Source organism: Herpailurus yagouaroundi, unplaced genomic scaffold (assembly GCF_014898765.1).
Source record: "Herpailurus yagouaroundi ecotype Mexico unplaced genomic scaffold, PumYag 186, whole genome shotgun sequence".
NCBI classification, from domain to species: Eukaryota; Metazoa; Chordata; class Mammalia; order Carnivora; family Felidae; genus Herpailurus; species Herpailurus yagouaroundi.
Window position 1 is genome coordinate 9,827,634 of NW_024412417.1, and position 15,477 is coordinate 9,843,110.

At 51.1% G+C, this 15,477-nt stretch overlaps 1 protein-coding gene across 5 annotated transcripts in view; it reads left to right on the forward strand.

Moving 5' to 3' along the window:
* The window catches only part of MATN2 (matrilin 2), a 130,540-nt gene that overhangs the window by 95,813 nt on the left and 19,250 nt on the right, over positions 1–15,477 (forward strand). For all 5 annotated transcript variants that reach the window (XM_040494072.1, XM_040494074.1, XM_040494073.1 and 2 more), the window contains 3 exons: positions 2,292–2,414; positions 5,962–6,084; positions 6,339–6,461. In XM_040494072.1, coding sequence (XP_040350006.1) covers positions 2,292–2,414; positions 5,962–6,084; positions 6,339–6,461 — 369 coding nt within the window. The remainder of the gene's footprint in view (positions 1–2,291; positions 2,415–5,961; positions 6,085–6,338; positions 6,462–15,477) is intronic.

Genomic DNA, 15,477 nt, shown 5'->3' on the forward strand with positions numbered 1-15,477 from the left:
CTTCTGCATGTTGCTGTCCAGTTCTCCCAGCACCATTTGTTAAAGAGACTGTCTTTTTTCCATTGGATGTTCTTTCCTGCTTTGTCAAAGATGAGTTGGCCATACGTTTGTGGGTCTAGTTCTGGGGTTTCTATTCTATTCCATTGGTCTATGTGTCTGTTTTTGTGCCAATGTGTATTTATTTTTGACAGAGAGAGAGAGAGAGAGAGAGAGAGAGAGAGAGAGAGCGAGCGAGCATGAGTGGGGGAGGGGCAGAGAGAGAGGGAGACACAGAATTTGAAGCAGGCTCCAGGCCCTGAGCTATCAGCACAGAGCCCGAACGGGGCTCGAACTCACGGACCGTGAGATCATGACCTGGGCTGAAGTTGGACGCTCAACCGACTGAGCCACGCTGGCGCCCCAGTACATTCACATTCTTATACAACCATCATCCCCTTAAACTCCAGAACTTTTGCATCTCCCCAAACTCAAACTCTGTACCCATGAAACGACGACTCCCCGTTCCTGTCTCCCCCCCAGCTCTTGGCAACCACCATTCTATTTTCTGTCTCTCTAAATTTGCCTGTTCTAGTTACCTCATATAAGTGGAATCATGCAATATTTGTCCTTTTGTGTCTGACTTATTTCACTTAACATAATGTCTTCAGGCCTCCTCCATGATGTAGCATATGTCAGAATTTCCTTCCTTTTTAAGGCTGAATTCAAGTCCCTGCTTTTGATTCTTTTCGGTAAATAGCCAGAGGTGGAATTGCTGGATCATATGGTAATTCTGTATTTAATTTTTTGGGGAAACTCTGTACTGTTTTCCATAGTGGCTGAATGCTGCCTTTTTAAAACTGCGTTTACTGAAAGTAACTTCACCCCTCTCTAAGGCGTTAACAAAAGGATTCCTGCAGACCCTCCCCTATGTGGCTCCAGACTGTAGCACCCTTTGTACTCTGTCTCTCTGTCTCTCTCTCTCTCTTTTTTTTTTTTGTCTGTTGGTATGTGGCCAGTGTTCTATTGACAGGCCCCTTTTCCTTCACTGAAGCCCCTAGTTTTGTGGCATTGTATTCTGCTCCACACAGGTAAGGTTGTTGACAAGTTCGGGGCTGATGAACTGAAACCACACACAGCTAACGATTTTCTGGCCCCCCTCATGAGGAAGGGATGAGTTACAGAAAGTTCCCAGGGGCCAGTGACCGTTGTGGTGGCATCTCTTCTCCAAGGCCATTCCCTGTGTGTGGTGAGAGTTCTCTCCGTGTGCTCAGTCTGCATCCACTTCTGCTCAAACTCTGTGCACGTGGCAAGTTCCATCCGCCGGTCGCCTGGGAGGGCACATCACGGACCCTTGAAGGGATGATTGCCAGGCTGGCTGAGATCAGTCATGATTCATGGCTGTGGGGTCAGGGCGCTAGTCCCAAGAAGACAGGGTAACGGTTGTTGGCAAGGCAACCCACAGGGTCTGCCACATCCCTACAAGAAAGAACAACGCAGTTAAACAGATCCGGCTCAGCCACAAGAGGGACGATTTCCTCCAGCACCAGTCTCCTAAAGGCCCCCCACAAGCTCATTTTATTTCCTTTTACAGTTCTCCATCTCCCCCATAACCTGCTTTTTGGGGGGGGGTGTCTTGTGGTTTTAGCATTTTCTACCAGCAAATGAAATGCTAATTGGCTCCTGCCTATGATGACGCTCCCACCTGCTGGCAGAAACACAGTCTGGACGGGGGTGAATGTCGCCATAGGACGAACTGCAGCAATCTGGGGGGCACCAGATGTGTCTTCAGCTGCTTGATATGGAGGCTGTCATGATCTCACCCCGAGCGAGGCTGAGCATTTGGACCCTTCTTAATGTAACTGCCGTGTCCTGCCTCTCCTAGAGAGTTAGATATCTTACACCATCCGTTTTTGTTTACTCTGCCTTGCGCTGTGCAATGTCATTGTCAGGTATCATTGAAGACAGCGGTTCCCTACATGCTTTGAGCCCTAGTGATGAGGTTAACTCGAAGGAAAGCCCAGTTGGATTTTCCCAGCTTTTCCTTCTTTCTCGGGAAGCGATGGGCTGGGATTTGGGGTCCTCAACCCATTTCACCAGCTCTTGGCCATCATAGGGGAAAAAGACCCATGCTGGAGAATCTAGACTTCTGATCCCAGGGTCTCCTTCCAGCCAGCTCCCTGAGAGCAGGAGCTCTCTTCTCCATCCAGTAGAACACCTTATTTACTGAATATTTGCTGTGAGGGGCTGACCTCACAGCCCTGGGGGAGACCCAGAACCTGCAGGAGGTCTGCCCTTTCTCTCTCTCTCCTCAGGAATCAACTATTGTGCACTGAACAAACCGGGCTGTGAGCATGAATGCATCAACACGGAGGAAGGCTACTCCTGCCGCTGCCGTCGGGGCTACAGCCTGGACCCCAACGGCAAGACTTGCAGCCGTGAGTGTGCCGTGGCGGGGGTTCCAACGGGAGGGTGCGGTTCACATGCAGGCTCACTTCTGAAGCTGCTGGGTTTCCTGTGAGCCTGACGGTCCAACAGGCTTCGCCTTCCTCACCTCAGTTTCATCATCCATAAAATGGGACTGTTCGTGCCACCTACCTCATAGGTTTGTTTGTGGGGATTAAAAGAATCAATACGTATAAAACACTTAGAAAAGTGCTGCTACAGGGTGCCTGGGTGGCTCAGTCGGTGAAGCATCCGACTTCGGCTCCGGTCATGATCTCGTGGCCCATGAGTTCAAGCCCCGCGTTGGGCTCTGTGCTGACCGCTCAGAGCGTGGAGCCTGCTTCGGATTCTGTGTCTCCCCCTCTCTCTGCCCCCTCCTCGCTCATGCTCTCTCTCTGTCTCTCAAAATAAATAAACGTTAAAAAATTTAAAAAAGAAATAAAGAAAAGTGCTGCTGAATATTAATAAACATTCTGTGAATATTAGCTAATGTTATTATTCGCTGTTGAGAGCACTGATTAAGTCAGACCCATCGGAATCTAAATCCAAGCTCTACTACATACTAGATGTGTGGCCCTGGGCAAGTTATTTAACTTTGCCAAGCTTTGATTTTCCCATCTGTTTTATTTATGTATTCATGTATTTATTTATATATTTAATATCATGTTTTTTTAATGCTTATTTATTTATTTTGAGAGAGAGTGCTAGTGCAGGGGAGGGGCAGAGAGAGAGGGAGGGGAGAGAATTCCAAGTAGGTTCTGCATATCAGTGCAGAGCCCAGTTTGGGGCTCAAACTCATGAACCGCGAGTTCGTGACCTGAGCTGAAACCAAGAGTCGGATGCTTAACTAACTGAGCCGCCCAGGCGCCCCGATCTGCGAGGGTTTTTAAGGGGAATAGTCAGGACCGATTTAGGCTCTTAGCCTGTGCCTGGGCCAAGGAAAGCACAATGAAAGATAACCGTTCATTATTCCCACGGAGCCTGGGAGAGTGACCAGAGAGGCTCCGGGCTGGGACAAGAGGCCAAAAGAGACAGACTTCAGAAAGTACATGGGCTACCACAGGGCTGATCTGAGGGCGGAGCTGGGAAATATGGGACTTTTTGTTAAGCCTTTCTTAACTGTCTTGTGTAAGAGGCACAACAAACCCCCATTCGGTGATGTAAACGCACGGAAACTTGCAGGCTTTGCCAGCTGGCGGCTTCTGTCCTGTTTTATGAGGCACGGTCTCCACTGGTCCAGGCCAGCGGGGGCGGGGGCACACGAGCGCCGCGGCCGATGCCTGGGACCCTGGTCTGCTGGGAGAGGGGCTCCGTGACATGGCCAGCGCAGAAGGGACCCTTTGTGTGTGTGGCTTTCCACACGGCAGGCTTCACATCTGCTCCAGCTTTGGGGACAGAGATAGATTGTGAATGAGAACAGGGCAGCTGTTCAGCATTTGGACCTCAAACTGCCAGAGGGGAAGTTTCACAGATGAAGTATTAGGGGCAGAGCAGTCCTGAGGAAAACTGGTTCCCCTTCAGTCGTTAGCGGGAACAAAGTACCTCGATTAGGCTTTCTAAGGACTGATCCCAGAGGTCAACTTTTGAACTAGAAAGTTGGCACTGCTATGCATTTGCCTCCGGAAGTCTCTGAGGTCTTATGAGAAGTGAGTGGGGAGCTGGAAGTCTTCCATTTGACAAGGACACACCCTGGTCAAGGTGGATCTGGGTACAGTCTGCCTTCTTTCGGGGGTACAGGGTCTGCCAGCTGACAGCCCTGGCAAGCATCCCAGGACAGGCCGGGCATGACCTGGTTGAGCCCACATAGAGCCCCGGAGGCCATAGCCTCTCCTCCCTCCCAGCATGCCTTGAAGGAGCCTAGAGGAGCTCAGGGGGAGGGGGCCAGAAGTGATCGGGCTATACTTTCTCTCTGGGGATCTCATAAGAAAGACCACCTGGGGGCGCCTGGGTGGCTCAGTCCATTCAGCATCAGACTCTTGGTTTCGGCTCAGGTCACCATCTCACCATTCGTGGGTTTGAGCCCTGCATCAGGCTCTGTGCTGACAGCTTGGAGCCTGCTTGGGGTTCTCTCTCTCTCCCTCTCTCTCTGCACCTCCCCTGCTGTCTCACTCTCTCTCTCAAAATAAATAAACAATTAAAAAAAAAGTGAAAGGAAAAAAGACCACCTAGTCAGCTTCAAGAAAGTGTAAACCAAGTGATCTCTTCCTAGGAGTTCCCAGAGAACCGTGGTATCCTGTTCCCCTTAAGGACTCAGGGAGCCCCAGGCCATAATGACAGCCAGCCCTTATGAGGTGCACACTCTGTGAGCACTTCCCAGGCACTCACTCACTTTATCCTCACAATAGACTTTTGAGGCATCTACATTCTTGTCCCTATTTAAAGACGGGGACACTGTGGCACAAAAAGATTAAGTCACTTTCCCGCAGTCACACGACTGGTTAACGGTGGAACCAAGATGTGAATACGGGCTTCCGGCTCCTGAGGTCCTGCAAGCGTTTGCAGTAGGCACATCCGCCAATGGAATGTTCCAGAAGGCACTAGCCCCAGGCCCTTCAGGAGTCCAAGAGGCCTACTTGATGGCCCTGCACAAGGTCCTCAGTGTCTCTCCAGTCCTTGGGTGTGCTTTTTCTCCATCAAGGAAATCTGGGAGGCAGCCTGCAGGGCCGTCTGTGGGAGCGGTTCGCCACAGCTGTGTGTTCACTGTCCCTCAGTGCTCGCTGCCCAGAGGGGCCAGCTGCACAGCGTTCAGGTGCCAGGATCGGCCACACATGCAGGCTGTGGCTTTGGTTTGTTTTCAGAATCTGGGTGTCCTGGGTATGAGGGATAAGAACACTTTTTCTGTGTCACTTCCAGAGAAAAACGAAACTATACAATGAGTTCTTTCCCAGCGATACTTAATAAGCATCCAGTCGGCGATTACTGTGTGCCAGCTACAGTTCTGAGGGCCTTACGTGTATCAACTCCTCTCCTTCTTGCCACATTCTTCTAAGAAAGCGCCCATCGTCACCCCCCTTCCTCCAGTCGGGAAATGGTGACCCAGAGGCCAAGCGACTGACTACCCAGCATCTCTTGGCGAGGAAGGGGTTGGTGCAGGTGGGATTTGAGCCCAGCTGCTTTGATGCCACAGCCTTCAGTCTTAAGCACCATCAGCTGTATGGCTTTGGGCAAGCAGCTCGGCCTTCCTGAGCCTCGCTTTCCTCCCCGAGATGGGGCTCACGCCTGCCCTTAGCCCTGAGGACTGCAGATTATGGTGCCAAGGCCCTGGCACAAAGTGCTGCTGGCTTTCACACCAGCACAGGAGTCACGCGCACTTTACTCTCTAAACCCAGACACGGGAAGGAAAACAAGCAAACAAGGCTGATTCTCCGGAGACCAGTTGCACCTGGTTGCACAAAACCCTCCAGCACTGCTCTTTGCGATGCCCTTGAAGTCAAAGGCCCCTATAGGCTCCCCTCTCCAGGGAGGTTTGTGTTAATGCCCCGGTGCTGGTGAGTGTTGTTCCATCAGGTTATTTTGTCTTTTCCCGTGTGGCAAACGCAGGAGTGGATCACTGCGCGGAGCAGGACCATGGCTGTGAGCAGCTGTGTCTAAACACCGAGGAGTCCTTCGTCTGCCAGTGCTCAGAAGGCTTCCTCATCAACGAGGACCTCAAGACCTGTTCCAGTGAGTCTCCCTCTATGCTTCTCTTACATGGAAAAGGTTTGCAACACGAGTGGAAAATCTGACCGCTGCAGAGGAGGGCGCCTCGTGGTCCTCTCCTTCTCTGCTCTGGGGAGATTGTGGGGGATGTCCCCTGGGGACCGCATGCTTTGGTGGAGTGGGTGGGGGGCGGATAAGCAAGACTGTGGTCACTTGACTCCCCTCATCAGTAGCTCAGAGGCTTACTGACCACCTCGGCTGGCTGTCTGGTTTTGCAGGGGTGGATTACTGCTTGCTGAGCAACCATGGCTGCGAATACTCCTGCGTCAACACGGACACATCCTTTGCCTGTCAGTGTCCCGAGGGACACGTGCTCCGCAGTGACGGGAAGACCTGTGCCAGTGAGTGCTCTGGGTCTGGTGACCAGCGGGACTTGCCACCGGCGGTCTGTGGGTGGAGCATGTGCCAGGCTGGGCTTCGCGGGCACTGAGTGTGGGTTAAAGGCCGCTCTCAGTGATTTGAGCCCCGGTGCCGCTCCCCCTGCCTGGGAGCTTCCTCGCCCTACGCCCCAGCACAGCTTTTTCCTACTTCTGCCGTCTGCTGCGGGGCCATTTCGAAGCTGGACAGGGCCCTATGTCTTGGCCTCGTCTTCTCTACCACAATCTGGCAGAAAGTGGTAGCTGGCCTGCAATGCGCAATAATGATGGTGATGTGGACCCCTTGTTCAAGGCTGACTTCATGCCGGGCACTGTGCTAAGCACACACAACCCCGAGTTCCAGCAATACTGTGGGACCCCCATCATGCGGTGAAACTGCAGCTCGGGTTAAGGAAGGAGCCTAAGGTCATCCCTTTTAGAGGGGTGGGTTCCACTCTGGTCTGTGTAACTCCAGAGTCAGTTCTGGGAGAAGGGGAGACTCCTGGGAAACCTTCCCTCTCCCATCCTCATAACCTAGCACCAGATGGAGAAGTTGGCAGTGATGTTTCCTGGGTACATGTTTCCTTACAGCTGGCCCCAACTCCTGCTCCATTAATTTAAAAAAAAAAAAAAAAAGCCCTTGGACCTCCCACTCTCCTCACTCAAGAATCTTGTGCTTTCTGCCCTCCAATCCAAGCAGACTAAGGTAAAAATTTTAAAAATGGACACTTTGACAGAAGGTGTCAGCAATGGAGGAGAAGGACTACCATTTTCTTTCCCCGTCCTGCTGGTCTTTCTGGTTACAGGGCTGGCCTCCCTAACTACTGAGACAATTGTGGCCACAACCTGATGTATCTACCTTTTTCTGTTGTCCATTCACATGGGCAGGTGGACTGATGCAGAGCTGGGTGTGCCCCTCCATGCAGACTGTGAGAAAACATTTCCCTAGTTTGAGGCAGATTCTTGAGTCTCGACAAATGGATTATCCATTTATGGCTAACGTGTGGCTGCCTGCCTGCCAGCTGCCTTCTTGGACCGCTGCTGCAGCCAGCACGGAGAGGGTGTGGGCACTGGGGTGCAGAAGGAGGGTGGGTGCGTGGAATTGCATCGACATTTGACTGCATGCCGGAGCCAGCTGCGTGGGTTTTTTTTATTGGTTTGCTTTAATTTTCCATCATCTTAGATTATCCATGCCCTTCCTTTGTCCCCTCCGCTCACTGTGATCATCACGGGCTCACTATAAACTGGCTGCAGGACTTCTAAGAAATTCTCACGGCCCTTCCCAACAAGCGCTGTCCCTTTTCCTTACAGTCACATGCCCCCTTCCCCTCCTTACCCAGGTCCACCGCTGATTTATGGCACTGACCCTTTTAAATGTTGCGCGTTTTCCCTTTAATTGAAGTACAATCAGAAGTGAGTTTTGATGTGTATATATCTATGTACGGTTGTGACTGTATGAAAACTTGTGAGATCCTCAGATGGGTTAGAATTATCCTTTGGGAATGGTGGTACCTAAGAGACGGTGGTACCAGCAGCTGATACACAGGCGTTGAGCTATTCCCCTAATTGAAGGCTGTCTGTCTGCCCCGGGATGATTCAGTCTGGCTGCCCTGTCCTGTAATAATGGGCTCTGTTTTCAGTGTGGCCATAGTTAACTGGGGGCTACGTTTCCCAGCTCTGTGCCAGATGACAAAGAGCCTGATGACATGACTCCAACTTTTTGGAAAAGCCTGCTGAGCTGTGGAGCAGGGGGGCCTGCTGGGGGCCCGCCAGGCCTGGCTCACTGTACGAGGGTGTCCTTCGCCCTTCAGAAAGGCAGCCTCCACTTAGAGCCTTGATAGCAGATGGCCTGAAGAACCCAGAGCAGACCCAGGGTCCCAGGGCTCTGGAACTAAGTGGGCATTGTTACCCCCACACTCCTGGGCTCTCTGGCCTCTGGGATGAAACCCATCCTCCCTTCATCCTGAACTTGGCCTCTAAGCTGTGATTGCCTAGATTCTCCCCAGGAGCCTTCCTTGCCTTGAGAGGTTGATGCACATACTAGGGGGTCAGGTGGGGAGGGTAATGGGGCAATGAGGTAGTGTCTTCTATGAGCTGCAACTGAGAGGCCTCTCCCACCCTCTAGCTCCTGGTGATTTCCCTGCAGTAGACCATTGGCAAGGGCATCCCAGCCTCAGGCAAGTCCACAGTCTGGATGTGCTCAGAGCACCCAGCCCACTGCACCTCCAGCTGCCCTGTCTCCACGCAGCACAGCCTTCCCTTCCCACTCTTGCGGGTGGAAACCAGCACTCCCTGCTGGCACAGCTGGCCCTCTCCTACCCAGGACTCTCCCTGTGGTATGGGACTCTTTGTACACATCTGAGAACTAATGTGGCAGAGTAGAAAGGATGCTCAACTGAAGAGCCCAAAGGCTGGGTTCGAACCTTGTTGCTTCCACCCTGGGCAAGAGAGTTGACCCTTTCTGGATCTGATCGCTCAACTGTCAACTTGGAATGATTATTCCTGTTGCCAAGTGGCACAGGGAGAGACAAAAATTGACGTGCTTTGGGAACTTGTAAATTGACATAAACCCCTAAGGTATGCTTGCTGTGGTCTTACCTCTCACTCTCACGGTTATGCTGCCCTGTACTGAGAAGACTGAGGCAGCGCCTTGCCCTGCGGCGTGGAGGTCTGCTTCCTAGGGCTGGGCCTGCTTCTGTGGGAGGGGTCCTAGAGATGGACCACTCTGGGGAAGGTCAGACTCAGGAGCCCAAGGGCTGCCCTAGGGCGGCCCTTGCTTCCTTGTGGCGAGGGGAGGGTGCTGGCGGGGATCTGGGCCAAAAGCTGCAGAGCACTGGGAATTCTAGTCCAGCCACCACAGGTAGGTCTGTGGAAGCCTTGTCAAGACCTGATACTCCCCAGCTTGACTTTGAAGGGAAGCAGCTCCAAGCAAAGGTAAATGGGGTGTTGTAATCTGCTCAGGCTGCCATAGCAAAGTACCATGGGTTGGGATTTTCTCACAGTTCAGGAGGCTGTAGGTCCAAGGTCAAGGTGCCAGTGTGGTCAGGTTCTGGTAAGAACCCTCTTCTTGGCTTGTGGATGGCCGCCTTCTTGCTGTGTCTTCACATGGTGGTGGGTGAGGAGAGAATAAGCTCAAAGGGCACTAATCCCATCATGGGGTCTCCACCTCGTCTAAACCTAACTACTTCCCCAAAACCCCACCTCAAATGCCACCACACTGGGGGGGTAGGGCTTCAACATATGAATTTGGCAGGGAGGGTGGGGGATGGGGGCACAATTCAGTCCATAGCAGGGAATGAGGGGAGAAGACCACCCTCACCCTCAATGTATTATAAGTTCGATGGAACAGAAGGAAGCTTAGAAGTCTTGCATTTCTTTTGTGGTAAAGAAGCAGAGGAAGGAAACTGGTGCCTCCAAGCTGGCCCTGAGGTTCGGTGGAAGAGTCAGGAATAGAACCTGGGTCCTCTGATTCAGGACCTCTTGCCCAGATTGAGATGCCCTGTAAAAGTAGGTCTCACTTCAGCTATTTTTTTGGTTTGTCTCAGCAAAAGCCATTACAGAGTCAGCAAATGATTGGCTGCTCCTAGTTTTATTATAAAAAAATGCCAGAAAATGGTGTAATTCTATCTCCCGGGCCTCGTTACCCTCTTGGCAGGCCCCTGTGGCTCTCCTCCCTCTGGGGTGGGGTTGGTTCAACAACCTCCTACGTGGAACCGCAGACACAGGATTGCCATCTGTCATCACCGCAGAGGTGCGAGTCCCCGGAACACGTGACCTTATGATCGCTGTACCACAGACATCCGTGACTCATCAGATGTGGGATCCAGATGTGAGCGCTCAGCCCGCATCCGGACGCAGGGCTGCTAGATGTGGGTCCTAAAAACCTAAAAACCTGTGCTTTGTCCCGAAATGTGCCATCATCCTCATCACAAATTGTAGATCTCATTCACGCTGAGGGTTTAATTACACGTGTGGACCTGCCTCCTGAAGGTTGAAAGGTAGAGGAGGCTGCTGTTGGAGGGAAAACGTTTTCTTCCCACATCCTGAGATTTCTCGAATGTCTTCTCATCCATTTCCTGTAAGTGATGGTTCCCAATAGAATTTGTCCTCGCTCTCGTCTCTGGATTTAGTCTGGGTACTTCTGTAAGCTCTTGGTCCGTTTGTTCCCATCCTCCACGGGTGTTTACCCTGTACCGTCAGTGGGCTGGGCGCATCACGCTGGGCGCTGGGCTTCTCTGGGGTTGATGCCGGTTCAGTTTCGGCCCTGACAGAGTTTAAAGTTTTTTAGGGAAGAAAGATATTAGAAACCTCTCTCGTGATGTGGAAAGAAGAGGTACCACAGAAGCGTGCACTGGGGCGGGGGGGCCTCAGCTAGTCTAGAGAAAGTTTCCGCAGAAAGAGATGTTTGACGGGCCATCTGGAGACTGAAGGAGAGAGCAAGCCAGAGATGGGGGGTGTATTATGGACTAAATGTTTGCATCCTCCTAAATTCATATGTTGAAATCTTAACCGCCAAAGGTGATGATATTAGAAGGCGGGGCTTTGGGGGTGATGAGGTCCTAAGCATGGGAGGGCCTTCATGAATGGGATTAGTGCCCTAATAAACCAGATCTCACAAAGTCCCCCCCCAGCCCCTCCCGCCATGTGAGGATACCAGGGGAAGTCTACAGCCTGGGAGAGAGTCCTCACGCAAGCACACTGGGACCCTGATCTCAGACTTACAGCCTCCAGAACTGTGAGCTATAGATTTCTGCTGTTTCCCAGCCACCCAGTCTGTGGCGTTTTGGTTTAGCAGCTGGAACAGCCGAAGGCAGAGGAGGAAGAGCATCCCAGGCACAGGAAACAGCGTGCAGAGGCCCAGGTGCAGAGAGTGAACTGGAGGAAGTTGAGTGTTCGGAGTACTGAGTACCGAGCATTGAGTGCCAGAGGGTGGCGGGTGAGAACCGGACCTGGAAGGATAGGAGGGGACAGATCACCGGCAGCGTTTAGACTTCCACTAAACTGTTTGGAGGCCTGGCCTCCCTTGAGAAAACTATTTTCTTTTGTCTTCTGCGAACCTCCCAGTCTGAGTAGACTCCACCGAGCCAGGATGACCACTGCATGTGCCACTGGAAACGCGGGGGTGGTGGGTTTGTGGTCTAATCACACCTTTGCCCCCAGCCCAGCTGACACGATTCACCTCTGCAGAGGGACCCTGGGAGAGTCACTTCCCGTCTCTGGTCATCGGCTTTCTCAACTGTAAAATAAAAGGCTGGACCTGTTTATCGCCCAGGCCCCTTCCAGCCCAAAGATGAGGATAGTGCTCCAGAAACACCTGCTGAATGAATGATCTCCTTGCTGGGGTACCCACCGTTCTCCCGGGGCTGAAGTCACCCCATGGTCATGAGTCAGGGATGGTGGCTCGCTTTGCCTGTTGCTGAACCACTGGAGTCCTTTCCTATAGGGGAGTGTCTGGCTCTGGGCAGAAGCTGACTCCAAGCTGGTTTCCAGACTTGGTTGAATAGGAAGCAGCTAGAACCCGAGCTCAGGAAGGTGACTACAGCCCATCTTCGGCATTTTCTTTTTCTTTTTTAAAGTTTTGTTCCTTTAGGTAATCTCTACACCCAACATGGGGCTCCAACACCAGACCCCAAGATCAAGAGTTGGATGCTCCTCTGACGGAACCAGCTGGGTGCCCCCCACATTTTGGCATTTTCTAATTTACCACAGGTGGTTCCTTAATTTACGAGTGACCCAGAACATCCCTGACATGCAGAAACTGGACGTCTTGTTGAGGAAATGTGAAGGGCACACTTTGCAAGGCTGGTGTAGGGGAGAGAGTGAGGCCCACCAGCATCCACCCTCCGCAGGGTTCTCGTTTAAAACATCTACACCCGGGGCTCCTGGAGGGCTCAGTCAGTTGGCCTTGGACTTCGGCTCAGGTCATGATCTCACAGTTCGTCAGTTTGAGCCCCACGTCAAGCTCTGTGCTAACAGAGCAGAACCTGCTTGGGATTCTCTCTCTCCCTCTCTCTCTGCCCCTCCCCCACTCACACTCTGTGTGTGTGTCTCTCTCTCTCTGTCTCTGTCTCTCAAAAATAAGTAAACATTTAAAAAATTAAAATAAAACATCTACACTAAACCCCTGGGAGGAGGGTCTTGTTACCCTTGATTTTCAGAGTAGAAAACTGAGAAAATGTCTCCTGTTACTCACCGGGTATTTACAGGGCCTGTTGTGCGTCAGGCCTTGCGCTGGGCGCTGGGAGATGAAGGGAAGGGCAGGTACGGTCTGTGGTCCCTTGATCAGAGCCCATGGGAACACAGTCCGATGAGGAGGCGGGCGAAAACCTAAACCAACATATGACTACCTGTTCAGTGACAGTGGTGACGTTACCAGAGAGGCAGATGCCTGCTGCTTGGAGGCCCTGTGTGGGGAGGTCCGGGAAGACCTCCAGAGATGGTGGGGGAGGAAGGAGAGGCAGATGGCCGTGCAGACCACAGTGGTGGGAGGGCCCTGGCTTGGTACTGAGGTACGCACTGAAAGACGGCGCTCAGAGCTGGGGAGGGCGGGCAAGATGAAGCTGAAGGGAAGCTCCTGGGAACCTTGCCAAGGATCCTGTGTCTTTTCTGAAGATCCTCAGGGTCTCAGGCAGAAGGAGGGAGTGATGGGAGAAGATGCGCCTTTTAGAAAGACGACTCAGGACGAGACCGGAGGGTGTAAAAGGTGTGTGGGAACAAGTTAGTGGATGATGCAGCAGCCCAAGAGGAAGACAGTGGTGCTTGGTTCGTGGTGGTCGAGGTGTACAGTAATCTAGACACTTAAGAGGGTCTCTGAGCATAAGGTCTGAGTCTCCTGCCACATCCCACCCCTGGTAGTTTATTGGCATCATCTGTGGGGCTTTTAAAACAGCCAGGCATCCAGGAAGCACCCTAGCCTCCCTGAAGCAGAGAGCATCTTACGCTGATGTAACCTCATTAGAAGACAATTTGGAAATGCTCTTACCTTTTAACTAGACACTTCTGCTTCTGGATATTTATCTTTCAGATATACCTTCACATTGCATGTAAAACCATGTGCACAAGAATATCCACTGCAGTGATGTTCATAATGCTAGAAGACTAGGCACCACCTAAATGCCCATCCAATAAAACATTGATTAAATGAATTATGGCCCGTGCTTTAGAAGTAATGAGGTAGGGGCACCTGAGTGAGCATCCGGCTCTTGATTTTGGTTCAGGTCATGATCCCAGGGTAGTGGGATCGAGCCCCACATCAGGCTCCACAGAGTGTGGAGCCTGCTTAGAATTCTCTCTCTCTCTCTCTCTGTCTCTGTCTCTCTCTCTCTCTCTCTCCCCACCACCTCCTGCCCCTCTCCCCCACTTACACTCTCTCTCTCAAAAAATTTTTTGTAATTTATTTTTTATTTTTTTATTTTTAAATATTTATTTTTGAGACAGAGACAGAGCATGAGCAGTGGACGGGTAGAGAGAGAGTGAAACAGAATCTGAGACAGGCTGCAGGCTCCTTGCTGTCAACACAGAGCCCAATGCAGGGCTTGAACTCACAAACCATGAGATCATGACCTGAGCTAAAGTAGGACGCTTAACCTACTGAGCCACCCGGGTGTCCCCCCACCCCCACCCCAAGAATTTAAAAAAAAAAAATTTTTTTTTCAACATTTATTTATTTTTGGGACAGAGAGAGACAGCATGAACGGGGGAGGGGCAGAGAGAGAGGGAGACACAGAATCGGAAACAGGCTCCAGGCTCTGAGCCATCAGCCCAGAGCCTGACGCGGGGCTCGAACTCACGGACCGCAAGATCGTGACCTGACTGAAGTCGGACGCTTAACCGACTGCGCCACCCAGGCGCCCCAAGAATTTTTTTAAAAAAGTAATGATGTAGACTATCAAAGGTGAGAGAAAAGCATGCTCTTCATTGTAAACATTTTGTTTCCCATAAGAATTTTTATTTAAATTTTAACTTATTTTTAGAATAGATCAGTGGTTTACATGGTTGAAAAGCCAAAACAATACAAAAAGACATACACTAAGAAGGTTTGCTCCCCCTCTTGCCTTTCCATCCCATTCCCTACCTCCAGTTCCTATCCATCCGTGGTGGTAGCCAGCCTCCAAGATGGCAGCCGGAGATCCCCATCTCCTGGGATTCACACACTTGTGTAGTCCCCTCCTTCACTGTTGGTCTGTGTGACCAATAGCATATGGAAAGAATGATGGCTTGTCACTTCTCAAATTAAGTTATAAAAGACACTGTGGCTGCTATAGTGAGTGTTCTCTTGTTTCTTGGATCATTCAGTTTGGGGGAAGCCTTGTTGTAAGCTGCCCCGTGGAGAGGTCCACGTGCTGAGGAACTGAAGCCTCCAGCTAATAGCCAGTGAGAAAACTAATCCTGCCAATAAAGACGTGAGTGTGCTCAGAAGCACGTCCTATAGCTTCACTAGAGCCTTGAGATCACTGCAGCCCCAGCCAACAGCTTGACTGCAGGCTCATGAGAGGCCCTGAGTCAGGACTGCCCCGATAAGCCACTCCTAGATTCTAGACCCCCAGAAACTATGTGAGATAAGAAATGTTATTTATTTTAAGCTGCTAGGTTTTGGGTAACTTGTTCCATAGCGACAGATAGCTTATACACCATTTTCATTCGTTTGTTCTTTATGAAGATGTTTCTTTATGTGAGTAAAAGCCAATATATTATTTCCTCCCTTTTCTTACACACACAAAAAATGGTATACTGTATATACCCCATTCTATGACTTTTTTTTCTTCACTCAACGATATATTGGACATTTCATACCATTACATAGAGAACGTTCTCATTCTTTTTGCGGCTGCTTACTGAATATTTACTCAGCTAGTCCCATGTTGCTGGGTGCTTGGGTTGCTTCCCCCTTGTCATTATTACAAACAGTGCTGCCTCAAACAACTTGAGAGTATATCTCTTCATATGGTACAAGGGTATCTGCAGGAGAGAATTCCAGAAGCAAAGTTGCTAGGTCAGAGGT